The 27,061-nt window shown below is 53.0% G+C and overlaps 1 protein-coding gene and 2 long non-coding RNA genes across 3 annotated transcripts in view; all 3 read left to right on the top strand.

Annotated features, from left to right (window-relative positions):
- Window positions 1–8,461, top strand: part of ASB1 (ankyrin repeat and SOCS box containing 1) — a 116,227-nt gene extending 107,766 nt beyond the window's left edge. The window contains exon 5 of the mRNA XM_060398690.1: window positions 8,353–8,461. Within this exon, the coding sequence (XP_060254673.1) occupies window positions 8,353–8,360 (8 nt within the window). The 3' untranslated portion in view covers window positions 8,361–8,461. The remainder of the gene's footprint in view (window positions 1–8,352) is intronic.
- A 1,786-nt stretch (window positions 8,462–10,247) lies between these two features.
- On the top strand, window positions 10,248–16,409 carry LOC105609212 (uncharacterized). The gene is made up of 3 exons (XR_001433684.4): window positions 10,248–10,500; window positions 12,169–12,270; window positions 13,271–16,409. It is a non-coding gene; the product is annotated as an uncharacterized LOC105609212 (long non-coding RNA).
- Window positions 16,410–16,470: 61 nt separating this feature from the next.
- LOC121818755 (uncharacterized) lies at window positions 16,471–26,805 on the top strand. Its single transcript, XR_006058850.1, has 2 exons — window positions 16,471–17,354; window positions 25,082–26,805. It is a non-coding gene; the product is annotated as an uncharacterized LOC121818755 (long non-coding RNA).
- Window positions 26,806–27,061: the final 256 nt, after the last annotated feature.

Below are 27,061 nucleotides of genomic sequence, written 5' to 3'. Positions count from 1 at the left end.
GCTGTACCTTTCTCATGCGTTTTAATGTCCCAGACACAAGTGACCCTCACCGCCTCTCTTTCCCAAAAGTCTTGGTTATTTTTGTTGGTTTGTTCTTTCAGATCATCTTTGGCCTTATCTAGCTGAATTTTTGGAATGGCATGAAACTCACGAAAGTTTGGAAAGATCCACCTTGCTTACAGTCTAGTCTGTCAGAGGCACGGTGTACCTCCCCATCATTTTTCCTCCTCCTGCACCTTCTCCTCAGATGGATCACAGTGGTTTACTGCCACGTCTCTCCCTCTGGAGACCCGTCGGTACTCTGGGGTCAAAGGCAAGGCCATCTGAGATGTTTTTCACTGAAGGGATGAACACAGCATGGGGCGCCTTGCTGGGCTCACGCAAACCTCCCCTGAGGACGCACGTATGTGCGTGCTGGGAGCTGGTGCCCTGAGCGGTCCCTTTGTCCCTTCAGGGAGGCTGGGCATTTCTGTCTGGGGAGGGAGGGCGTCCTTTGCTCCCCTGGGTCTCAGGAGGCAGTGTCCTGAGCCCCCAGGCTCTGGAAGCTGTGTGGGGCCCACCCAGGGCTGGGAGGAGGCCCTGGGCCCAGCTCAGCCAGAAGAGCCCCGCAATAATTTATTCTATAAGTTAGGTTCCTGCATAAAATTTTGTTTTGCAAATGATTCTTCTGCTTATAAATGTTTGAAGACTCGTGCCTTCGTGCCAAAGACTCAACCTGTAGTAGCAAGATTATGACCCCAGATCCAGGAAGAGAGCTATGTGCAACCTGGGAATTCTCCTGGCAACCCCGGCTTCCACCATGCGGGTGGTCCAGGGATCCCCTTTCACATAAAGCCTGTTTGAGAGGGACATGGGAGTGATGTGGGTGGAAGTGACCGTGAGGTGTCTCTTGTTTCTGGAATAGTCCAGGTGAGTGGCCTCCTGTTCCTCAGGAAGAGGTGAGGGTGGCTGTGGTGGACAGGTGGTCTGGGCTCCGAGAGGTCACTCCCCCGCCGGTGCCAGAGGTCATGGAAGCGTCTTCACCTCTCCAGAAGCAGCAGATGAAAAGACCCCTTTTTTGAGGGCTATAGAGAGCCTGGGTTTCCTGGGGAGAGGGGCAGGTTCACGACCAGCACTTGATCCCTTTTCCTTCCGCCAAAGGAATTTCCATTCTTTGCTATTGGGGACAGAGGTCATTTCTGGCAGCACATTCCCTGGGATGAGAGATGGGCAGGTACAGGGGTCTTGGGTGGGCCTCGCTTTTGAAAGGAAAGCAATCCTTTTCTCTCTCTTTCCTTCAGCTGCACTGATAGCAGTTGGCTGCTCCCTCTTATGAATTCTCCAGAGAAATGGAAATAGCAGCTCCAAGTCTTAAAACCACTTCCTTTGATCTGAATGTTCCAGGAAATAAAACACCTTTGCAGTTATGGAGTCCAGACAGGGGCGCAGGTTCAGGAGGTCCCTGAGTGGCGCTCCCACCCTCACGTGTCAGGACGCAGCCCTAGCCCCGGCTGACACGGTGAATCTCCTCGTGTGGCCGGGCTCTCCTCCCCGTGAGGGATTCCATGGGCAACGTGAACCTTTGGGGCCCACGCCTCCCTCCTGTCCTAATCACTTATCGCCGGGACCATTGCCCCAGCCTCTGATGTCTGACCTACCGCAGCCTCTTCCCACTCAAATCCAACCTCCCTCACACCAGACACGTTGTCTGAAATCAGCGTGAAGTGTAGACCCAGCCAGAATCAGCTGCCTAAAGACAGCCAAGCAGGGGCTGCTCACCCAGGGTTGGTTCTCAGGGTACCGGCAGCCTGGCTGATTCTGATTAGGGCTCATCCAGCATCCTGTTCTGGCTGCGTGAAGACAGAATTCTGTTCCAGGTGTCCCGTGGCCCCAGGCATCTCTACTGGTCAGGGAGGATGTACCTAGCACTGAAGAACTGATGCTTTCCAACTGCGGTGTTGTAAAAGACTCTTGAGAGTCCCTTGGACTGCAAGGAGATCAAACCAGTCCATCCTAAAGGAGATCAGTCCCGAATATTCATTGGAAGGACTGATGCTAAAGCTGAATCTCCAAAGCTTTGGCCACATGATGCGAAGAACTGACTCATTGGAAAAGACCCTGATGCTGGGAAAGATTGAAGGTGGGAGGAGAAGGGGACGACAGAGGATAAGATGGTTGGATGGTATCGCCGACTTGATGGATAAGAGTTTGAGCAAACTCTGGGAGCTGGTGATGGACAGGTGAGCCTGGCGTGCTGCAGTCCACGGCGTCACAGAGAGTTGGACACAACTGAGCAAGCGAACAACAACAACCCAACTGGTCTTTGTGGACTGCGTTCCCCCCAGCTTCACATGTAGAAGTCCTAAGCGCCAGGACCTCAGAAGGGGCTGCACTTGGAGACAGGCTCCTTATACAGGTTGTCAAAATGAGGTCACCAGGGTGGGCGTCCTTGTAAGAAGAGGAGATAAGGATGCAGACACACATAGAGAGAGATCAGCCATCTACACCTCAAGGAGGGAGTCCTCGGAAGAAACCAAGTCTTGATCTCAGACTCTAGCCTCCAGAAATATGAGGGAAAAACACATTTCTGTTGTTTAAGCTGCCTGGCCTGTGGGTCTTTGTTACAATGGCCTGCTCTGACTAACCCACCGGCCAACTGGACCTCGAGAGGTTCTTTAACTCTCCGAATTTGATGAAAGCATTTGTTGAGATTTCCAGCCTATTCCAGGGGTGGGGTGTATACAGCAATTCTCATGGATTCTAGCACAAACTCCAGCCCGTGGGCCTCCCCCTGGCTGGCGTGGCGCTGTCTGAGTACCTCTAACAAGCCGGCTCTGCGGGGCGCACCTTGGTGTTTGATTAGCTAGTGTGGGGGGCAGCCTGGACTTCGGGCTTGCTCCAGCTCCTGGTGACCCTGATGAACACTAGGGGGGCGTCTGGGGGTGGGGGCACATGACATTTGCTCCAACTCAGCTCCCAAGACCCCCCATCAAGAACCCGCCATCCCCGCAGGGACGACCAGGACGTGTCTGCTGGCTGGACACTGTCCTCCCTGGGGCCAGGTGCCCAGCAGCCTGTGTCTGAAGTGCTCTGCAGGGGGATGGGAAACCCTCCTTGGCAGGAAGACTCTTCCCCGCAGCAGCAGGAACAAGGTTCTTACAGGCCACACAGGCAAAGTTTAAAAAGTAGCCACTTTATTGGGTGTCTCCAGTTGGTGAAAAATTCATTGAGCTCCACACTTAGGGCAGGCGCCTTCTCCGTCTGTATAGTGAACTTTAATGAAAGGTTTCCAAAGGTAATTATTATTTTTCTATAACCAGACTTATTTTTGGAATCAGGGCTCCACAGAACCTGATAACTGAAGTGTAGCCTAATGTCTTCCAGGTTGATGCCGGGGTTTAAACAGTCAGTTCAGGGGTCTCGCTGAGTCTCCCCAGGCCAGGCCAACACCAGCCCCAGCTGAGGACCACGGTCACGGCCAGCGTGGACAGGGCGGCAGGGCCTGGGATCGCCTGTGGGTGTGGACGCCTGTCAGGGGGAGGTGCCGGGGCAGGCTTCCATAGCCCCTGTTACCCTGTGCCACGGACTCCCTGGCGTGGACAGCTCTGGGGGTGGGGCGGGCCGTGGGGGGACAGGTAGGGACATGGACCAGCCCCTCTGTGCTGCCCGCCTGGTGGGAAGATTTTGAGAGACAGAGCCGGGCTTGGGGTGGGGAGCTCTTTAAACATGATGAGAAGTACGAGTTTTCATTTAGACCAGACCGGGGAGGGGTCTGGATCAGATCGGGCCGGGGAGGGGGTGTTGGGTCCATTGCCTGCTCCCAGCTGCTCCTTCAGGACCCAGTGGCCCCCACAACGCCACGCCAATGTGGCCGGGCCCCTGCCCACGGGATCCAGGAATCAGAGACTCCAGCCAACTGCTCAGCCTGTGACACCCAGAGAGGTCTCCGAGGGTCCCCGCAGGCCCTCTGCTCAGCACCCCTGCTCCCTGAGGCCCTGCTGTCTGCACCAAACCCTGGAGGGGCCTCCCTGGGGATGCGCTTGGCACCCTGTGTGAGCGGACAGACTGTCCTGAGAACCGAGGTGGGTGCCTTCACAGCAGCTTCACCTACCAGCGGGCTCCGTCCTGGGGTCCCTTTCTGCCCCAGTGCTCCTGGGCGTCCAGGCCCGGCCTGTCCTGCTGATGGCCGGGCGGGCACCCTGCTGACATCCCGGCAAGGACCCCGCTGACGGCTGGGCGGGGACCCTACTGATGGCTGGGTGGGAACGCTGCTGATGTCCTGGTGGGGACCCCGCTGACGGCTGCGTGGGGACACTGTGGGGGCCTCTCTGCCCTGGAAGCTCTGACTTCTGGGCGAGCGCTGCCCGGGGTGGGGCTCGGTCCCCCTTCCCCCCCAGGCTGGTGGTCCAAGGCCAAGTCTGTCCAGTGAGGGTTGCCTCCTCCTGCCCTGGCTCTGCTCCTCGGCTCTGCTCCCCGGCTCTTTCGCTCCTGCGGGGGATTGCATTCCCAGACAAGCCAGCCGGGTGAGCGTGCCCCCTGTCCACCCGCAGTACTCTCTGCAGGACCTGGATTAAGTCAGTCCATGTGCGGTCCCTGGAGCTGGGCAGCAGGTCAGGGCCTGGAGGCTCCCTGGCCTCGGTCCCCTTCTGCCCAGAGGCACCACAGGTCCTGGGGTCCTGGAGGGGCGGATGCTGCAGCTGCATCCGATCTGTTCCAGCCTCCAAGGCCCCTGCTGGGAGCCCTGCCTTCCGCCCGATCTCTCTCATGGGTGGGGAGGGGCTACCGGGGGGTAAAGAACCACTTCCCGCCCCAGCCTGGGTGTAGGCAGGTAGGCAGTGCCTGGATTCCCCACACGAGCTGCACATCTGGGCCTCCGGATTCTTCGTACCTTTCATGTTGATGAAGTTACTGACCAAATCAGCCCCCGCTTCAGAGCAGGGTGGAAAGGAAACAGACTCCAGAGGCACTGAAGAACTGGAATGTAATTGCTGCTTCTCCATTGGCCTTCTGGCCACCCGGCACCTTTAGGCTGGCCTCGCTGAGCCTCTCTTGGCACTTTTAGGAGATCGCAGCATGTGCTTGCCAGGAGGAAATTAGATCGTGCCCGGAGCACTGAACCAGGCCCCGGCCATTCTCGGGGAAGGCATCTGCTGAGGAGTCCTGCTCAGCCAGGGCCAGGGGGCGAAGTGTGTGGACTAAGATGCTCTCGGGGTCTCTCAGGCAGAGAACAGCGTGGGGGTCTTTGGTCCTCGATGGATAATTTCCTCCAAACAGAAATGGTGTGTGAAGTCAAACAGAGGGAGACCTCCGTTTCCAGAAGTGTGTTATTACACTCAAGCCCTGGGAGGGCTGCCCACGTGGAGGGCCCCCCCATGGAGCACCCTCTGCAGGGTCGGCCTTGCCCCTGCTTCCCCACCGATCTTGACCTCGCCCGCAGGGGAGGAAGGCGATACAGTTTTAAGGTTTTCTTTTTGGAAAAACAAGAGTTATGGGGAACGACATTAATTTAAAAGCTTTTAAAGAACCAGTTCACCTGTGAAAGTGCTCCCCAGGTGAGGGCCTTCCTGTGTGGAAAACAGCCCGGTCTTTAAAAGGATTTTAATTAATGTTGCTGAGAAACGTACCAATGGCACTTAAGGCTGAAAGCTCAAGAGCCAAGGTGCCAGCCAAGAGTTTTATGACGGGAGGCGAGTTCTTCAAGGCAGTTGAAATAATATTCCCATGCACTCAGCCTCAACAGTCACCTCCCGTCACGGCCAAAAATAAGCGCGGGGAACCCTCGGCGGCCTGACCCCTAGCCCTCCAGAAGACACAGTCTGTGCCCGGATGGCGCAGACGTGTTTTCAGGGATGCGGTTCCTCGCCCATTGGGATGCACCTTGCCAGGGTGCCTGCTCTTGGCTGGGCCCACCTGGACTGGCTCAGATCCGACTTGGATCCGACCTGTCATCCAGCTGGTGCCAGGAACCAGACCTGGAGGAGAGGGAACACAGTGCAAGGGGCACAGGTTTCTGGATGGCCCGTGCAGACCGTGGCTTGAGTTGCAGACGGTGGAGCAGAGGCTGGGCGCCTGGAGCATCACGGAGGGCTCTGGGGGCCTTGGCCAAGCCTGACGGCTGGTGGCCGTGCGGTGACGTGAGACGCAGCTCTGACCAGCTCCTGGGACGTGTGGCGGAGGCGGTGGGCCCGAGGGGGCCTGGAGGTGGTCCTCTTTCTCCCAAGCCAGGGGTGGGGGAGACAGCCTTCAAGTTCTGGCTGCGACATCCTAGGAGGTTTAGCCTCTGAGCCGGCCGCGAAAGCCCTCCTGCTCTCTTCACGGCGGGGCCTCGGGCCTGGCCTCGGCCGGGTTTGCTGGAGGCACCCCTACTTATTCAGGTTTTACTGTTTCCTGGAGAACTTTCCCCAGATGAGGTTGCCTTCCTTATGAATTCTCACCGGCACTTCCTGCTTCCCGAGGAGGAGCAGAGCTCAGTGAACAACAGCGGGAGCCAGAGGTCCGGCTGAGACCCTGGCCGTGCCGCTTACTAGCCTGGTGGCCTTGAGCAGGTTACTTAGCTCCTCTGTGCCTCAGTTTCTCTATCTTTAAAACGGAGACAAGAATAGTAACCCCCTTTATGAGGTTGCCGTGAGAAAGGAGTCACTATGAGCACAGACCTTGAAACAGTGCCCAGAAGTTGTAAGTGGGCACTGCGTGAACGCTTCCCACAGAAGTCCTGCTAAGGGCACTCTTTTGGAGAAAAGGCAAGTGCGACAGCTCCCGCAGCCCCAGGCCCCCATCCCACGATGGAGTGAGAAAGGGGGTGCATCAGTCAGGGACAGGCTCGTTCGAGTGTGGTAACAAGCACCCCTCACATCTCAGGGGCTTAGACCATAGACACCTGTTTGCCTTTCACTCTACCGGCCACTTGCTAAGGGCCCCGGGCTGTCGAGGGGTCACTGTCTGGATACTCGTGGGTTGGGGTCCTACAGGAGGGGGAGAAGTGTGACCAGAACCCACTCAGTGGCTCCCCAATGCTCCCTGTCTGCCCTGGGTGTCCCTAGAGGACAGAGACATGAGTGCTGGTCCTTGGGGGCTGAGCACAGTGTGAAGCGCTGACTGCCAATGGTGGGAGTGGATGCTTCCTGGTCCCACCAAACTCTGGGGCCTGAGAAAGGCCTTTTGGCCCCTGAAATACATACCCTACGTATTTTTGAAAGTATTAGATTTCTCCCTCTTGGAAATTTACCTCCTCTTTCCCCCCAGGACCCCAGGTCTCGCACAGTTCGGGCTGCGGGGGGGGGGGGGTCGTTTCTGGTGGGGTATTCACCCCTGGGCCTCTAGGTCCTCTTCCTGCCACGGGGCGTCCCTGTTGAGGGCTGGTGGTCCAGGGCCCGACAGGCCTGCTGGCCACCCAGAGACCTGCCGCCCCCATCCAGCTCACAGGGCAGGTGAGCTCCACCTTGCTGAGATGGACAACTTCCAGCCCGCCCTGTGCCCCGTTCATGTTCCAAACCCACCTTCTGCCACCTGCCCAGGGCCTGGCTCTTGTGGGGCGATGGGGCAGTGTGGCCTGGGCCCCAGAGCCCCACTTGGCCCCCGTTCTTACCTGAAGACGTACACCTGAAGTGCTCAAGCAAAATTCCCCGTCCTCCTCCCCTAATTTTTATTTTGAAGAATTTTAAACCTGCAGAAAGTTAGAAAAGAGAGAAATAGTGAAGAAACGATGCGGTTTGCCAGGCACTAGTGCTTGGGGCAGATGTTCGTATTTGGGCTGAGCTGGGTTTTGCTGCTGCACACGGGTTTCTCTGCTTGTGGCCAGCGAGGGCCGCTCTCTAGTTGCGCTGTGTGGGCTGCTCATTGCGGCGGCTTCTCCTGTTGCCAAGCACAGCTCTAGAGCGCGGGCTGCAGTAGTTGCAGTGCACGCGCCTAGCTGCTCTGCCGCATACAGCATCTTCCCAGACTAGGGATCGAACCCATGTCCCCTGCACTGGCAGGCAGGGTCTTTACCACTGAGCCACCAGGGAAGTCCAGATTGTGCCTTTTAATCGCAAAGCATAGAAGTTCCGATTCTGCTTTTTTCCCTGGGCAACGGAGACCCCTTCCCGTCATCTCTGTTCACTGGCCTGGGTGTCTGAGGGCAGATCTCAGGCCCGGTTCACCCTGGGGTGCCGGTGACTTTTGAGCAGGTCTCTGCTGGCTCCAGAGAGAGGAGAGGGTGCACAGACGAATGCTCCATCTCAGCATCACAGTGCATTTTCCTTAATTCCTTCTCAGGCCTTCTCTCCTTTCCCTCTTAGGGACACCCTCTGCTGTCTTTGCTTCAGGCTGTGGTCATGCACTTCCTTAGTAATCAACTTGATCACAGGCTCACCACCCTTTCCTCCTCCTTTCCAGGTTCCTAATAAGACTCAACTCATGGGAAGAGACCCTGATGCAGGGAAAGCCTGAAGGCAATAGAAGGGGGCAACAGAGGACGAGATGGTTGGATGGCATCACCGACTCAATGGACATGAGCTTGAGCAAACCCTGGGAGATGGTGCAGGACAAGGAAGCCTGGCATGCTGCAATCCACGAGGTGGGTCGCAAAGATTCGGACATGACTTAGTGACTGAACAACAACAAGGTTCTCTCTCTGTTCTTCCAGCACAGCTGATGTCCTCACTGTGTGTGAAAGTCCTCGCTATCAGTGGGAAGCCCTCATCACCCATCTGGCACAGTCGCCTGCGTCTCCACCATCTTTGCTGGCTGCCCACTGGGTGGAGGGTGTCGTCGCTCTGCTCCCCCAGCTCCGCCTGCAGACCCTCTCACACGCTCAGGGTCTTCACGCCATCACCGTCGAGGCTTCTGCTCTCTAGATCTGCCCTTAGAAATGCGCCGAACACATTCTGTATCCTGACAAACGCTTTCCCAGCGCTGAGTCCCCCTTCACCCCTGCAGGTAGAGATGGAAGGGGTCACAAGGGGAGGGGCTGAAAGAGAAGAGCATGGGCAGGCGGGGCCGGCGGCCCCAGACCCACCTTCAGACTTGTTTCTTGCCTCCGTCAGCGCTGGCCTAACAGGGTGTGCTGTGTCTACACGTCCTTCTTGCTACCTTTGTTTTCCTGGCAAAGCCTCCTTCTCTTCCCCTAAGATCAGTGTCACCCCGTGTCCACAGGGTTAGTGGGACAGACACACACTTTTATCACTGACCTTTTTCTGGAAGGCAGTGTCTATGCAAAGCCTTGGGAACACCTGTACCATCTGACCCAGTAATTCCATTTCCTGTTACTTATTTTTAAAGAAGAACCAGAGATACAGAAACGTTTTCATGCCAGTGGGGTCCTGGCAGGATTGCTTATAATGGGCATCTGGAAGCAGCCTCCTTGTCCTTGCAGCCCTCCTCTGGCCTTTCCCTTCCTCTGTGTGCCTGGGCTTTCTTGGAAAGCACAGCACCTCCTGAGAGCTTCGGAGACTCCAGATTGCCCTGATCGGTTCATTCTTCACTTCCCAGCTCCGTGAAGGCGTCATATCGAGCACTTATTATGGATCACACTCTGGAGCCTCGCAGTTTATAGTGGGGGAGACATCTCATAAACAGATAAACAGGCCATAAAGTATATAATTGTAACTTGTGATAAGTGCCACAGAAGGAAGAAGCGATGTGCACCCTGAGAAAACTTTGGGAATGTGACCTAGATCGTGTAGTCAGGGCAGGCCTTCTGGAGGAGGTGACATTTAAGTTAACTCACACAAATGTTGCAGCCTTAAGACCAAGAGAGCACTCCAGGCAGAGGGACACCAGGTAAGAGGGGCTCCCAAGGGAGCAAAGACCTAGGTGCGAGTGTGTGCTGGAGGTGCCAGGCAGCTCGGAGCGGGTGCTGGGCTGGATCACGAGGGCCTCAAGCCTGGTAAGGTGACTGTGGTTCATTAACTGGAGCACAGGAGACTGTGGAAAGCATTCAGTGCAGCCCAGCTTAAGCTCTAGGACTGCCGCTCTGCCACCACTGGGGAGAGAATGGAATAGGAAGGGGACTTGGGGGGAGGACGGAGAGCAGGGGGGAGGGGAGGGGAGAGAGGGAGAGCACGGGGGAGGGGAGGGTGAGAGCAGGGGGAGGGGAGGGGAGTGAGGGAGAGCAGGGGGAGGGGAGAGGGAGAGAAGGGGGAGGGGAGGGGAAAGGGAGAGAAGGGGGAGGGGAGGGGAGAGGGAGAGCAGGGGCGAGGGGAGGGGGAGATGGAGGGGCCAGGGGAGGGGAGGGGAAGAGGGAGAGCAGGGGGAGGGGAGAGGGAGAGAAGGGGGGAGGGGAGGGGGAGAGCAGGGGGAGGGGAGGGGAGAGGGAGAGCGGGGGAAGCTGCTGGTGGAGGTGAGATGGGCGAGCAGTGGCCGCGGCTGGACCAGCGCCATGAGGGGCCCTCTGGGGCAGGTGTGCAGACGGCGCTTTGCTCCCACAAAGATGTTCATCACGTGACCCTTCCCTACCAGCAGCTTGTGCAAGGCCCGCATCTCAGAGAAGGGAGGCCCCCACAGAGCAAGAGAGAAGGAGGGAGAGCACGTTCAGCTTTCGAGGTGAATTGACGTGTGAATCTTCCCAGATGAGACTGCACAGCAGGCCAAGGGCTCTCTCACTGAGGAGACTTAAGTTTCTGTGCCCCCGATGTTGTGAACACACTTACACGTTGACAGCAGACTTGGGAAGAAGGCAGGATGAGTGAGAGAGAGTTTTCCCACCCCCAGGTGATAAGCATTTCAGAGGCTGGGGGAGGGGCGAGCTGGGAATAGCGGTGAACCTGACCGTGAAGACGGGACCCTCCCACCCGAGGCCGTGGAGACACAGCCCGTCGTCCGGAGGAGCTGAGAGGCCACCACGGCGGGCCAGCAGAGGGGTGGAAGGAGGCTAAATCCAGCTTTAAATCCTCCCGTTCCAGCCGCCAGGAGAAGCCAACAAGTGGAGGATGGGGGTGGGGGTTCCTTTGGACAGAGCTGTCCTGGAAGGGTATGGGGGTGAGGGGCATCTCATTCTGACCCTGGGCTGCTTCTAGGATATTCCTGGGGAGACTAGACATGGCTGCTCTGTGCCTGGGAGACCCTGACTCCCCTGGGGCGAGACGTTGTATGATGGGTGTAGCAGCTGAGTAGGGGCTTTTGTCTGGAAACACCTGCACGCCCAGAGACCTTGTGCGGACCCCAACACCATAGATGCTGGCCCTGGGTCAACCATAGAGAGCCCATTCAGGGGTCAGCTGCAGAGGGCTGGTCTGGGGGCAACCATAGAGAGCTGGCCCAGGGTCAGCCTCGATCCTGCCCCCGGGGGCCGCCGGGAGGGGTGGAGAGTCCCCAGCAGAGAGGAGGCAGAGGGTCGCATCGTCCCAGGGTGACGGAGGCTTGCTTTGCCATGACGGCTGAGGAGAGGCCCAGGGATGGGATTGGAGCGCGTCTCCAGGGAGCTCATCCAATGAGAAGAGTCAGCTGTGAGCCTCAGGAGCACGGAGCTTAGGTCAGGAGGACAGGACCAGCCACGGGAGACTTCCCAGGCCCCTCCGTCTCCTCTCCTCCTGACCGGGCGCAGCAGGAGTCCAGGCTGGCCAGGGGAGGGAGGAAGCCCTTCCCCACTTGTATCCTTTGCCTCATCCTTATGCACCCGCCTGTCCCGAGGAATCTGTAGTCATCCTTTGGGACTTAGCTTGGTTGCCACTACTTCTCGAAACCTTTTGTAATCTCTCAAGAGTCAGGTGTCTTGTTTAAGAACCCCGGCCTCCCCAGGACCCAGCACCATACCAGTATTTCATGTCCCATCACGGCCTGTGAACTCACGCATGCCCATCACTAGATCACAGTCTCCAGGGCTGGGCCCTGTGTCTGTCTGGAATGTGGGAGGCAGTAACACTTACTTTTTCAAAGAGTGAGTGAATGAAGGGGAAACAATTCACTAGATGATGGCTCATTTACACTGATAATACTTAATATGCATCCAATCAAAACTGCACCTTAAAAATATTTAGCAGAATAAGAAAAAGTCTGATTATATATAAAAATGTGAAAAGTGTGGTGACTTCTATACCAGTAAACACATACACTTACCTTAAGGGCTAAAAGCTAAAATGGAAAAGACTGGTGACTCTAAATGTTGTCAGGATCAGAGAGCAACCAGAATATACTGAGGGAATGTATGTGTTACAGTAACTCTGAAAAAGCTCTGCTATGTTCTTATCCTGTGACCCCCAAATTCTCTTCTAGGTGTTGATCCAAGGGAGATAACAATGTGTGCTCCCCAAAAGACTTCTACAAACATTCCCCCGTCATTTTGCAAATAATACCCCCAGACTGGGAACAGCCCAGGTGTGTATCAGTAAGAGACTGGGTTCTTGTGTGAATGCATCAATGAATGGATAACTCCCTGGGCAGAAAAAGGAAAAAACTGTTGATACGTGTGACAATGTGGGTGAAAAGACAGAATTTATGCTGCACTTCTGAAAGAAGCCTTATTTATAAGAGTACATACCTGTGGTTCCATTTGTGTAAAGTCCTAGAATAGCAGAAACTATTCTATGGAAGGGAAAGTTGAATGAGGTGGCTTTTGAGAAATGCAGATTAGGAAGGGTGACAGTGATGCTCTGTATTTTGAAAGGAGGGTGGGTTGCACACTTGTCAAGACTTGGCAAACGCACACGTAAGATTTGTGCGTGCATGTGCGCCAAGCTGCTTCAGTCGTATCTGGCTCTGTGACCCCAAGGACCACAGCCCGCCGGGCTCGTCCATCCATGGGATTCTCCAGGCAAGAATGCTGAAGTGGGTTGCCATGCCCTCCTCCAAGGGATCTTCCTGACCCAGGGGTCAAGCCTGCATCTCTTCCATCTCCTGCAGGTTCTTTACCCCTTAGCACCACCTGGGAGGCCCACATTGTTTATAGATTAAAAAAAAAAACCAAAAACTATTATTGAGTTCTAATTAATGATAAGCTTGCTGAGGCATTTAAGGGGAAATGTATTCTTATTTTCAATTTAATTTGAGTTGCATAATATATGGAGATTCTCTGGTAGCTTAGTTTTTAGGACTTGGAGTTCTTACTGCCAAGGGCCCAGGTGTGATTCTTGGTTGAGGAGCCAAGACTTTGCAAGCTGTGCGGTGTGGCTGAAACTCAAACCCCACTATATTAGCGGGTGGATTATGGAAGGATGAATGGAGAAGTGAATGGATGATGACGAAGCAATGGGCTGCTGTAAGATATGAGTGGTGAAGTCCAGGCTGTGACTACCTGGGCCCCTACTGTGTATTGGCTTTCTGTAACACATCACTACAAACCAATGGCCTGAAACAACAGACACCTATTCTCTCCCAGTTCTGCAGGCCAGCAATCTGAAATCAAAGTGAGGACAATGCCATTCTCCCTCTGAAGGCTGGAGGGGACGTCTGCTTCCAGCCTCTCCCACCTTCTAGTGGCTCCCAGCATTCTGGCCACATCGCTCCACTTGCTGCCTCTGGGGCCTGTTTCTGTGAACAATGCCGCTGGCATTCAGGATCTGCAATGGTCTCACCTCTTGCAAAATGCTTTCTTCCCTTCCCGTGTCAGCAGCACGAGGGCGTTTTTCTTCAGGATTCACCAAGAGAAGCTGGATGAGCTCCTGGAGGTATAACTCACCAGAGTTATTCCTGGATCCCGTGGAGTTTTTAACTCTCAGGCTTGTCCACGCTCTTGCGGTTGTTGTTCAGTTGCTAAGTCCTGTCTGACTCTTTGCGACCCCGTGGACTGCAGCATGCCAGGCTTCCCTGCCCTTCACCATCTCTCAGAATTTGCTCACCTTCATGTCCATTCATTGGTGATGCCATCCAACCATCTCATTCTCTGTTGTCCCCTTATCCTTTTGCCTTCAATCTTTGCCAGCATCGGGGAAATTATTGAAGTTTCAGCTTTAGCATCAGTCCTTCCAATGAATATCCAGGGTTGATTTCCTTTAGGATGGACTGGTTGGATCTCCTTGTGGTCCAAGGGACTCTCACGAGTCTTCTCCAGCACCACAGTCCATCAGCTGAGTCTCCAGCCACTGGCCCTCTGGAGTTCAGGCTTTCCTTCCCACGCACTGGTTTCTGTGAGATTCCTGCTGCTTCGTCCGACCCTGGGAAGCTGTGAGTCTCAGGGTCTGCCTGGCAGCCTCCAATTTTGGGAGCAGTGCTCTCCCCTGTGACCTCGCTTCTCTGATGGATCCACAAAGAGCTGTTAACGTTCCAGTCTGTGCAGGTCTCGCTTCTGGTTAGGACAGAGATACGACTTCCAGGTTCCTGCATGCTGCAGTGGAAGCTGCCGCTCCAACAATGCTTTCTGACTCAAACATTTTTTTTCTTATGATAAGTATATGTCATTTATGTAACAGAAATGCTAATTTAAATATTAAACTTAAAAGAGGGTTCACACTTTTGACTCAGCACTTACCCTTTGGGGGGAAAGGGAGACAAGATTTATAAACAAATATGTCCATAGTGACGGTCTAGCATCATCTGGAAATAGCAGGAGAACGCTTGCATAAATTATGCTCTCGTGGAATGATGGCATGAAAATGTAAAAGTAGTTTTAAGAGAGTTTTAAAGCAACATGAAAAGGCATGACCTGAGCTTGTAAATGCAACCAGTGTTCTAAAAGTTTTATAGATTCCAAGTTTTCCATAATATAAATACTTGTTAATTTATATTTAGAAAAAAATGTTATAAAATGTCTCTCCTTGGAAGGCCCTCCTAGGCTTTCTGCCCTCCCCCTGGCTCCCCAAGGGGCTGCCTTACTGTGGCCAGGCCTCCCTGCCTTGAGGTCTCAGCTGGCCTGGCCCCCGGGAGGGGCCCTGCCATCCACTCCCTGCTGAGCCGCGTGGAGCTGGCGGTAGACTTTTCGGTCCCATCCGTTTCCTTGGAGGAAATTGGTTTTTGTGGTTGCTGAGTCTAACCGCCAGGTTCCACTGTTGAGTCCAGAAAATTTCCTTGTTTCCCGTTACTGTGCTATCAGCTCAGCTTCTGTCTGGTCCATCGCTTTAACATTCTTCCACCAAGAAACTGAAGACAGCCATGAATTGGTTTTTAGAAAGACTGAAAAGTCATGAGGCTCTCTGGGCCAAGACAAACTGACGGATGGAGGTCTCGGCCTTGAGTGGTTTGGAAGGCAGGGCCAGGCAGGAGTGTTCGGGGCGGGGGGGTGCCAGCAGACCGTCGTGTGGTGGTCCCCAGGGCACGGGAGCAGGTCGTGTTGCTGGGCTTGGGGGTGGCATGGTCGCCTCCCTTGTGGGTGCAAGGTGGTCCCCAGCAGCACTCCTGCCTTGATGACACGGTTCCCAGCTGGAAGGGAGTCAACCTCTGAAATTCTGTGTTCCCAGTCACCAGCTCTCTGCCCACGTACAGCAGTGACTGAACAAGCCTGTTCCCGGGGGGATCACGGAGCCATGAGCCGCCCATGTGAAAACTGTCAAACATGAAAAGGGGGCGCAGTGGCCTCTGGCTTGTGTCTCCAGCCTTTGAATTAGCGACTCACCCGCCAAGAATGTGTTCCGAATGGCTGTTCTGCGTGGCAAGGACGAGTGCTGCACACATTGGGGCCTGATGACTGCCAGAGAGGGGAAAGCGTCTGGTGATCTGGGGAGGGAACTTTTCCAGGCCTAACTGAGGGCCCACGTGCCTCCTCGAACTATAAAGATCACACGGGCCCAGTGAGAGGAGGCGGGCTCACGTGGCACCCTCACCTTGAGTTAGCACTGGCACCCCCACCAGCTTAAAACCCAAACAGTCAGAAAACGAAGGTCATGGCACCCGGTCCCATTACTTCATGCAAATAGATGTGGAAACAGTGGCAGACTTTATTTTCTTGGGCTCCAAAATCATTGCAGATGGCGACTGCAGCCATGAAGTGAAAAGACACTTGCTCCTTGGAAGAAAAGTCATAGACAGCATAAGCAGAGATAGTACTTTGCCGACAAAGGTCTGTCTAGTCAAAGCTTTGGTTTTCCCAGCAGTCATGTATGGATGTGAGAGCTGGACTATAAAGAAAGCTGAGCACCAAAGAATCGATGCTTTTGAACTGTGGTGTTGGAAAGACTCTTGAGAGTCCCTTGGACTGCAAGGAGATCCAACCAGTCCATTGTAAAGGAAATCAGTCCTGAATATTCATTGGAAGGACTAGTGCTGACGGTGAAGCTCCAATACTCTGGCCATCTGATCTGAAGAACTGACTCAGCGTCTTTGAAAAGACCTTGATGCTGGCAAAGATTGAGGCTGGAGGAGAAGGGGATGACAGGATGAGATGGTTGGGTGGTATCACGGACTCAATGGACATGAGTTTGAGCAAGCTCCGGGAGCTAGTGATGGACAGGGAAGCCTGGTGTGCTGCAGTCCGTGAGGTTGCAAAGAGTTGGACACGACTGAGTGACTGAATGTCAGCCCCGAAGATGGACTCCAGGAGTAAGACAGATATTCATGGCTCATTTGGGAGGGATCCCAGGGAGCAGTGGGGGAGGGAGGGAAGCTGAGGAGGGGTGGTTGGCGGGCAGGGTCCTGTGTGGACTGTGGTCTTCAGCCCCTAAGTCCTCTGAGGAGTTGCCCGCTGTTCCCTGGAGAGAGTCGGAGGCTGGGGTATCCCTACACTGACTCCCATCTTTCACCACCCCGGCTGTAAGCCCTGGTGCTCCTGCACAGCCCTACCTAGCAGCAAGCAAGTGCCCATGGACAGAAAGTCTCCAGGCAGAGACACAGAGAGACCAGACGCAGTGGACCCGGTGGGGATTGTCCCCTGTGGGCCTGGTGGAGTGTGTGGGGGGCATACTTGGTACTCCTGCCCCGAGATAAGGCAGGCATCTGGATTCTAGATGATTCTTTGACTTAGGCTGAGTCTATCACCTCAGTAATGGAGTGTCAGCCATGTGTCAGGCAGTGTCCTGGGACTTGGGAATGGCAGGGGGCAAAAGAGACCCCACACTCTTGGACCTCCCATGAACATAGCTGTGCACGGGGGTGTGGTGGGGGACCCAGAAAAGACAAAGTTAGGGAGGAGAGAGGCCAGGAGCGCTAACAAGGGGAGGGTTAGGGTTAGATGAGGGGACAGGGGCATGCTGAGCCCCTAAGCCCACACTTGACAGTGTGGTTTCATGGCAGGCAGACACAGAGCCATATGGGCTGTGGCCACTGGCCATGAGGACCTCCATTGGAGCAGTGCATCCTGGGAAGCTCCGTGTCCTGGTCCCATCGCAGGACGGTGGGTCATCAGCAGCTTCCTGCTCACCTGAAGCCAGCAGCTGGGGTCTCTCAGCCCAGATTGCTGGCCCCGGACTTGGCCCGTGGAGGAAACCGCAGCAGCTTCCCCGTTTCCGTGGGTCATGTGCCTGCCTGGCAGACTCATCCTCGTTTGCCATTTTCTGGAAGTCTCTTCATCTCTGGGAGCTGGAGAGAAGCAGCAGGTCAGTGTGTGGGCAAGCAGGTAGCATTGGCGGGTTCAGTAGAGCAGTCTCCCATTGGATGCAAGTTTGTGAGTCTGTGCCTACGGACCAGGTTCCTAGGGTCTCTGCAACACAGTATCACAGGCTTGGTGGCCGAACATCACAGAGATGGGGCCTCACGTGGATCTGGAGGCCAGAAGTCTGGCATCAGGTCATCTGCTGGGCCGAGCTCTCTTTGAAGCTCCCTGGGGAGACTGCGTCCCCAGCCTCCCTCTCGCTTCTGGGTGTTTCTGGAAATCCCTGGCATTCCTGGGCAGGTAGATGTGCTCATCCAGTCTCTGCCTCGTCTTCACATCAGCTTCTCTGTTCTGTGTCTTCTCCCCTTCTCTTCCCGCATGAGAACACCTGTCACTGAATTTAGGGCCTAAATGATCTCATGGAGGATCTCATCTTGAAGTCCTTGACTTAACTGCATCTGCAAAGACCCTTTTGTCGAATAAGGTCACACTTACAGGCAATGGGCAGGCATATCTTTTGGGGGCCACCATTCAATGCATTGTGGGGCTGCCCAGGTAGACCTAGTGGTAAAGAGTCCTCCTGGCAATGCAAGAGAGGCCACAGACTTGGGCTCGACCCCTCCAGGAAGATCCCCTGGAGGGGGAAATGGCCACCCACTGCAGTATTCCTGGGGAGAAGCCCATAGACGGGACAGAGGGGCCTGGCAGGCTTCAGTCGGCGAGTGAGCATTTGAGCATATACATATTTAATTCACAGTGGCTTGTTTTGGAGACTGAGAAACTAAAAGCTATTTTCTACTTTTAACCAATTAATATAAAAGTGGTCTCAGGGCAGCCCCAGTTGCAAACACAGAGGCATGGAGAGGCTGCCCCGCTGGCGAGGACAGCCTGGAGCTGTGTTTCTGCTCTGCTGATAGTCCTCCAGCCATCTTGACACATTTCCCCATCTCCACACTCAAAGCCAGAGTTTTAAGCGTTTCTTCTCCCAGTTGTCAAGTGGATGGTAATATTGTGAAGTGAAGAAGCAGAATTTCAAGCCCCAGCCACAGCGTGTGTGAACCTTGTAAACTTGGTCAAAGGCATCGCTAAACCTCTTTGCACCTTGATTTTCCCATCTGTGGAATGGAGACGTTTTCTGCCTTCCCCTCTTCATGTACTGTCAAAGATGCGATAAAGCCGCGTGGTAAAGTGTTTTAGAAACGATAAGGTAATACAAAGCATTATCTAATTAGAGACTAACTTAGGCTTTACAACTGTAAAGTCCTTTTCTGGGCCATGCCTTGAGGCATGCGAGATCTTAGTTCCCTGACCAGGGATCGAAACTGTGTTCCCTGCGTTCGAAGTGCATGTGAAATACTGGCCCACCAGGGAAGTCTCTGGGAAATCTTTATATCACCTGATTCCTTGATGATTAAATAGATAATCTGTGTGATAATAGCTGGCACATTCCTGGTGCTCAAGCAATATCAGTTATAATAACAGTGCTTCAGAAATCATGTCACCTCTCCAGGATAACGTTTGGCGTGTAAAATTTCAGCTATTACACAGTCGTATGGAAAAAAGCAGAAAATACAGATTAAGCAAAATTAAGAAAAAATTGCATCAACCTATGTAATTAACATTTTATAGATCTTTTCAGATTTTTCCATTATCAGTTCAGTTCAGTTCAGTTGCTCAGTCGTGTCCGACTCTTTGCGACCCCATAGACTGCAGCACGCCAGGCCTCCCTGTCCATGTATATGAATATATAATTATTTTCTAAAACTGGATATATTTTCATAGCATTATTTTTAATGCTTACCCAGAATTCTAATTAACTCTATATTATTCAACATTTAGAATGGATTTTTTTCTCTTTCTTTTTGCTATAATAGTATTGATAAGAACATGATTGTAGCTAAATCTTTGTAACGGAAGGTTAATCAGGTGAAAGAACAGACTAGAAGTGGAAATACGAGGTCAAATCACTGGCATGTATAGAAGATTGCGGTAGAACCCTATAAAATTTACCATGTCTACCATGCTTCTTCTTCTTTGCTTGCACTGCGCCTCTTGCCGGATCCTTAGTTCCTGCACCAGGGATCAGATCTGAGGCCCTGCAATGAAAGCACGGAGTCTTTGCTCCTGGACCCAGGGAAGTCCCACGTTCATCATTCTTTTTTTAAACTTATTTTTAATTGGAATATTATTGCTTTACAGTGTTGTACTGGTTTCTGCCATACGTCAGCGTGAATCAGCAAGAGGCATACACATGTTCCCTGCCTCGTGAAGCTCCCTCCATCTCCGTCCCCATCCCACCCCTCCGGGTTGTCCTGGAACGTCTGATTTCGTTCCCTGTGCTATGCTGCCCATGCTCGCCATTCTTAAGCGTGCGGTGCAGTGGACCGAAACAGAACGCGGGGTGTTCTCCAGCCCTGACAGCCCTCTCCAGAGCCCTCTTCATCCTGCAGAACTGAGACTCCCTGTTAAGCACTAACGCCCAGCCCCTCCCTCCCTCCCCCTCGCAGCCCCCGTCTAGGTTCTGTCTCTAAGAATCGGCCACTCTGGGGGCCTCGCAGAGGCAGATCACGCAGGATCTATCCTCTTGCGATGGTTTATGTCACTTCGTGTAACAGCCTCAAGGCTCATCCACACTTGTATCGGAATTTGCTTCCTTTTGAAGGCTGAATGGTATTCTATTGTATGGATGGGCCATTTCGCTTGTTCATTAGTCAATGGACCCCTTGGGCTACTCTCACCTCTTGTGCTACTGTGAATAAAGCTGCTGTGGACGCGCGTGCGCAAATCTTTCTTTGAACTCCTGGGTTTAATTCTTTGTGGTATGTACTCAGAAGCAGAATTGTTGGATCATCTCAAATTTCTATTTTTAACCTTTTTGAGAAACTGCCTTCTAATTTTCCATAGTGGTTGCACCCTTTTGCATTCCTACCAACAGCAGACAAAGATTCTGTATTCTCCCCATTTTTCTTATCTTTTCATAGTAGCCATCCTGAGGGGTATGAGGGATCATGGGTATATTTTCAAGGGTTTAAAATTAATTGCCAGACTATTCAGAACAGGACTGATTCAAAATCTGGAAAGGAGTATGTCAAACCTGTATATTGTCACCCTGCTTGTTTAACGTATATGCAGAGTACATCATGTGAACTGCTGGGTTGGATGAAGCACAAGCTAGAACCAAGATTGCCGGGAGAAACATCAGTAACCTCAGATATGCAGATGACACCACCCTTATGGCAGAAAGTGAAGAGGAACTAAACAGCCTCTTGATGAAAGTGAAAGAGGAGAGTAAAACAGCTGGCTTAAAGCTCAACATTCAGAAAACGAAGATCATGGCATCTGGTCCCATCACTTCATGGGAAATAGATGGGGAAACAATGGAAACAGTGACAGACATTATTTTTTGGGGTTCCAAAATCACTGCAGATGGTGACTGCAGCCATGAAATTCAAAGACACTTGCTCCTTGGAAGAAAAGCTATGACAAAACCTAGACAGTGTTTTAAAAAGCAGAGACACTACTTTGCCTACAGAGGTCTGAATAGTCAAAGCTATGGCTTTCCAGTAGTCATGTATGGATTTGAGAGTTGGACCATAAAGAAGGCTGAGTGCTGAAATTGATGCTTGTGAACTGTGGTGTTGAAGAAGACTCTTGAGAGTCCCTTGGACAACAGTGAGCTCAAACCAGTCAATCTTAAAGGAAATCAACCCTGACTATTCATTGGAAGGACTGATGCTGAAGCAGAAGCTCCAATACTTTGGCCATCTGATGTGAAGAGCCGACTCATTGGAAAAGACCCTGATGCTGGGAAAGATTGAAGGCAGGAGAAGGGGATGACAGTGGATGAGATGGTTGGATGGCATCAGTGACTCGATGGACAGGAGTTTGAGCAAGCTCCAAGAATTGATGGACAGGGAAGCCTGGCGTGCTACAGTCCCTGGGGTCACAAACAGTCAGACACAACCGAGCAACTGAACAACATTCAGCAGAAAAGTAATACTTTGCACCCTTACCATTGATGAATACAGCAGCCATTTCCACCATCCTTATGAACGCAGAGCATCCTTGCTAATTTTTTGACAGTCACGTGCAAAAGGCAGCATGGGTGACAAGATGGGCCCAGAGGACAGTGCCCGCCTACCCAAGAGAATGGCCTGCCTGGCTGAGACCACACCCCAGCTGGTTGGCGCTTTCTGGGGTGAGAATCCTGTTTCGGCTCCATGGATTCTGCCTTCGCAGGCTTCTTTCTGATGTACATGCTGAAATCTTTACAAGAGGCCAGAGAAACTCCTTGACGGACTAGGAACTAAACTGACCAGTCCTCAAAGAAGCAAACCTATGTCCTGCACGAAATCTGGTGTGTGTTAGTCGACCTTTGAGGGGGACAACAGGACTAATCAGTTGATTGCTTTTCCTTTGCTTCATTTTACAGTTTGAGTTGTGATTGCAGGGCTCTGATTTCCCAAACCTCCAAAGCCTTCACAACTTGAAACTGACTAGGAAACCGCAGTGTGTAACAGGAGGGGGAAGCCTTGCCTGTCCCTGGGACCCTCCCTTTCCCCCACACCTGTTAAAGAAGCGAAGACCACCTCTGCCGGGACCAGCTCTTCCTTGGTGGTCAGCAGATCGCGTCGGTGCTCTCAGCCCCAGACGGAGATCCTGCTTCCATTCTGATCTCCTTGCTGATCTCTGGGAACAGGCAGCTATTTCACGTGGTGTGGGAATGAGTGGCTGATTAACATGAAAAGAGCTTAATTGGATGAGGAACATGCAAGAGGTTCTGCAGACCAGAGGTTTACTGATGGCTTCCGGCTTCGATTATGGCTGGGCCAATTGATTCCAAGCTTGTGGTCATTGGGTGGATTCTGCTGGACTTCTCCCCAAAGCCAGAGGGCCCTCTGGCACCTGTGCAGAGCAAAAGCTGTTCAAACTCTTTATATAATAGTATCATCCAGGGACAGCTATGGCAAACTGAGACAGCCTATTCAGAAGCAGAGACATTGCTTTGCCAACAAAGATCCCTAGAGTCAAAGCTGTGTTTTTTTTCCTGTAGTCATGTATGGGTGTGAGAGTTGGACCATAAAGGAGGCTGAGCCCTCAGAATTGATGCTTTCGAACTGTGGTACTGGAAAAGACTCTTGAGAGTCCCTTGGACAACAAGGAGATCAAACCAGTCCATCCTAAAGGAAATCAGTCCTGATATTCATTAGAAGGACTGATGCTAAAGCTGAAGCTCCAATACTTTGGCCACCTGATGCGGACTCATTGGAAAAGAGAGAACGATGCTGGGAATGATTGAAAGCAGAAGGAGAAGGGGCGGCAGAGGATGAGATGGCTGGATGGGAAGCTGAATTTGAGCAAACTCTGGGAGTTGGTGATGGACAGGGAAGCCTGGTGTGCTGCAGTCCATGGGGTTGCAAAGAGTCAAACACGACAACAACAACATCATCCAGGGAATTCTGCTCAATATTACGTGGCAGCCTGGATGGGAGGGGCGCTAGGGGGAGAATGGATACATGTAACCTATGTCTGAGGCCCTTTGCTGTCCACCTAAAACTATAGCAACATTGTTAATCAGCTACACTCCAATACAGAATAAAAAGTTTAAAAAACAACAACAAAACAAAACCAACAAAACCAGTATCATCGATCCTTGTGACTTGCAGATTCCATACTTGCAATTTGACCTGTTTGCTGAAACCTATTTGTGGCCCTCAGACCGATGCCCATGTGTTTCCAGACATTGTGGACGCGTGCAGAGCAGCCTATACTTTGAGATGCTCTTTGCATCTCTTTCTCAGGTGAGCCCAAAGCAGGAAACACTCTGCCTTCTTGGTTCAGCTCTGACTCTGTAAATAAGTGTCCTTTTTGTGACCCACTCAGTACTACATTTTTCATATTTTTGTGCTTTTTTGTTGATGATTTTGCTCTTTCAAACGGCCCCCAGTCTAGCCCAGAAGAACTTCCTGCCTATTTAACTTATATCAGAGTATATCATGAGAAACACTGGGCTGGCAGAAGCACAAGCCGGAATCAAGATTGCTGGGAGAAATATCAATAACCTCAGATATGCAGATGTCACCACCCTTATGGCAGAAAGTGAAAGAGGAGAGTGAAAAAGTTGGCTTAAAGCTCAACATTCAGAAAACTAAGATCATGGCATCTGGTCCCATCACTTCATGGGAAGTAGATGGGGAAACAGTGTCAGACTTTATTTTCTGGGACTCCAAAATTACTGCAGATGGTGATTGCAGCCATGAAATTAAAAGACGCTTACTCCTTGGAAGGAAAGTTATGACCAACCTAGATAGCATGTTCAAAAGCAGAGACATTACTTTGCCAACAAAGGTCCATCTAGTGAATGCTATGGTTTTTCCAGTGGTCATGCATGGGTGTGAGAGTTGGACTGTGAAGAAGGCTGAGCACCAAAGAATTGATGCTTTTGAACTGTGGTGTTGGAGAAGACTCTTGAGAGTCCCTTGGATTGCAAGGAGATCCAACCAGTCCATCCTAAAGGAGATCAGTCCTGGGTGTTCTTCGGAAGGACTTATGCTAAAGCTGAAACTCCAATACTTTGGCCACCTGATGTGAAGAATTGACTCATTGGAAAAGACTGATGCTGGGAGGGAGGAGGAGAAAGGGACGACAGAGGATGAGATGGCTGGATGGCATCACTGACTCGGGCGTGAGTTTGGGTGAACTCCGGGAGTTGGTGATGGACAGGGAGGCCTGGCGTGCTGCGATTCATGAGGTAGCAAAGAGCTGGACATGACTGAGCGACTGAACTGAGCTGAACTGAAGGGCATAAACATTACGTGTGCCTTCTGGGGAAAGTAAGTGTTAGAGAAGCTTGGCTCAGCCCTGAGTTACAGTGTGGTTGGCTGTGACTGTTCAGCACTAGTGAACCAACTGTATGTACTGAGTGGGGTGACTTTACACAGAGACACACATGAAACAAGGCCGTGAATTGGTCAATGAAAATACTGGGACCAGGCTCGTGGCGACAGGACACACTCCCTTCAGACGAGAACGGACTCTGTTTTGCTTGTATTATCAAAAGTTATCCTGTTCGGTTGAAGACTAAGAGTAGGGTTTGGGCTGTTGTTCAGCTGCATATGACTTCTGGCCCTTCTAGGGCTAGATCCCAACTCTGCTCCAGGGCTGCTTCTGGCCCATGGAGCCTCCAGAGCACCCAGCCTGTGTTAGGCCCTAACCCCTTAACTAGTCAGATCTCAAGATTTTGCTGCTGCTGCTGCTAAGTCGCTTCAGTCGTGTCCGACTCTGTGCGACCCCATAGACGGCAGGCAGCCCACTAGGCTCGCGTCTCTGGGATTCTCTCTGCAGGGCCCAACTTCTGAAGGAAGTTGTGTTTGGAGGTTCCGGGTGGACGCGGATTTGGGGGCAGTATTCAACCATGCCAGCATTACGCAGAGGCCTGTCTTCCCAATGACCTACCCCACCCCCATTCCCCTCATCCCAGGGGTAACATCCAAAAAAAGGGTTAGGGTTCGGGTTAGGGTCAGCCTGGGGCAACTGTAGGGGTCCTGGTCCCTGCTTCGCTTTTGTGTAGGAGAGGCCATGCGACCTGGTGAGACTTCATGTGCTGAAGGGGTTTCTAGGAAGGTTTATGCCCTCTCCTACAAAAGGAAGCAGATGCAGTTGCTGCCGTTCCCCACCACTTCCCCTTTGTTCCTGGCTGGAATGCAAATGTGATGTCTGGTTCTTCTGCAGCCACTTGCAGCCAGGAAGAAACCAGCATGAGGGCAACAGCTGATTTGGCAGGATGATGTCCGGAAGTGACAGACAGAGCCTCGTCTGCGGAGGTATCACTGAGCAGCCAAACCTTCCTCTGGAGTTCTTCTTACGTGGGAAGAGTCCTGCAGCTGAGCTGACATTCGCCCATGTTAGCCCCTTCTTCCTGGACACGCAGCTGGACTATTTTTCCATCTGCCGATGCGGTTAGACGTGGCTGTGGGGCTGGGCCCTAGCCCATGGAGAGCAGCAGAGGCTTGCGTGCCCCTCCCAGGCCCGGCCCCTGGACCCCCCCAGCCTCTTTCTCCTCTCTGTGCTGGGAGTGCACGTTATGCTGAGGCCCACGGTGGGGATGAATGTGGCTGGTCCCTGAATCTCTGGAGGACCAGCATGTAGGCAGACCAGAAACACCTGCCTTAGACTTGATGGGAACAAGAAGTCAGTCTCCAGCCTGCCAAGAGCCACTGTGCACGGTGAGGTCTGTTCTCGTGGCGGAGGACCTGCTCACAAGAATGGGTTTCCACGCCGGGGCGCTCTCTGCAGGCAGGGGCTTGCCCAGGGATCAGACCTCCTTCCCCGTTGCTGCCATTCAGCCCTGCGTGGCTGCCCCTGGCCTGCCCGTGGCCTCCCCACTCCGTCCCACCCGTGGGCTAGTCTGCCCCTCTGCTCTCCAGGAGTTGCTGTGATACTTGGCATTGGGGAGCTGTGGTCACCTGCCAGGCCTTGGCACTGGCCTACCTGGAGCACTGTGACCCCTTGGCCAAGCCCTTCAACCACCCTGACCCCTCATGGCAGCTAGAAGCCCTCCCATGGGGGCTGGGGTGGGGGCCGTGGGGATGCTGCTCCTCCAGGGCTCAGCACGTGTCAGTACGCTGTAAACAGGAGGCACTCTCTGTGGTGGCGTCATTCCTCAGCCTGCAGGCAGAGGTTCGCCGAGGCCTCAGTGGCCTTCTGCTGGGCCGTGGTCCGTCCCTGAGAACTTGGCCTCTCATGTTAGCAGCAGAGGAGATTCTGGTGCCTTGAGGAGGGTATTGATGGGATGTAGCTGACATGGAAGGATACTGCAGGCAGGTCACCATCTGGGACTGGTGGAGAGGATGGGTGGTGTTCGAGATTCAGGGAGGGGACGCTAACATAGCCAGGAAAGGGTGGGGGCAAAGGTGGAGGTCTGGGGCTCCTAACCCAGCTCGCCCCGACCCTCTTCTCCTGGGATGATGGCTGTGGGAGTGTCCTGGGCCCCTCTGCGCCCTGCTTTCTGGGTGACCAGCAGCTTGCAGGCAGCTGCCGAGGTAGGGGTGCTCTGATCCCTCTGGAATAAAGTCCCAGCACCGAACCAGAGGAGACAAACAGGGACTTGAAGGGAAGTGGCTTGGGAAGGCGAGCAGCCATAAATAAATAGCGGGCTGCCCGCCCAGCTGTGTGTTCTTGCTAACAATCCCTGCAAATCCAATCAGAGCAGTTTTCCCCCGTGAAACTGACTGGACAGGCTGCACCCTGGCCGTCCCCTCCTGTGTGCAGTATATCTCTTTTTCTGTTTAAAGAGCCAGCTTTCAAATGTTCTTAATAAAACGTTTATATATATCATGCAGGGTACAAATAAATATTTTAATATGATTGGAAGAATGCAGAGAATTGTAAAAAGTTATGGACGTTTTACTTCTGATTGGCGGAGACTCAATAAACTCCAGTTTGATGTACTCTAATTTATAGGCGCGCAAAGCCAGCTCTTTGGCATTGAAGGAGGCTGTTAATGCTAAAATGATGTTTAAACGCTGACAAATGAACTGGTTGGGCTGCCCCGTCCACGTCAAGATGGGAACTGCTGGGGCTGGAAGGTCTGTCTTCTGGCTGCCCTTCCTTCCCCGGGGCTGAAGGGCAGGTTGAGGGATGGAGACCAGCGGGGCATCAGGGGCTGCTGGGTTCCTCGGGGGGCGAGGTGTGGACAGCGGACACCAGAGA

Source organism: Ovis aries, chromosome 1 (genome assembly GCF_016772045.2).
Source record: "Ovis aries strain OAR_USU_Benz2616 breed Rambouillet chromosome 1, ARS-UI_Ramb_v3.0, whole genome shotgun sequence".
NCBI classification, from domain to species: Eukaryota; Metazoa; Chordata; class Mammalia; order Artiodactyla; family Bovidae; genus Ovis; species Ovis aries.
This window is presented reverse-complemented; position numbering and strand designations above follow the sequence as displayed.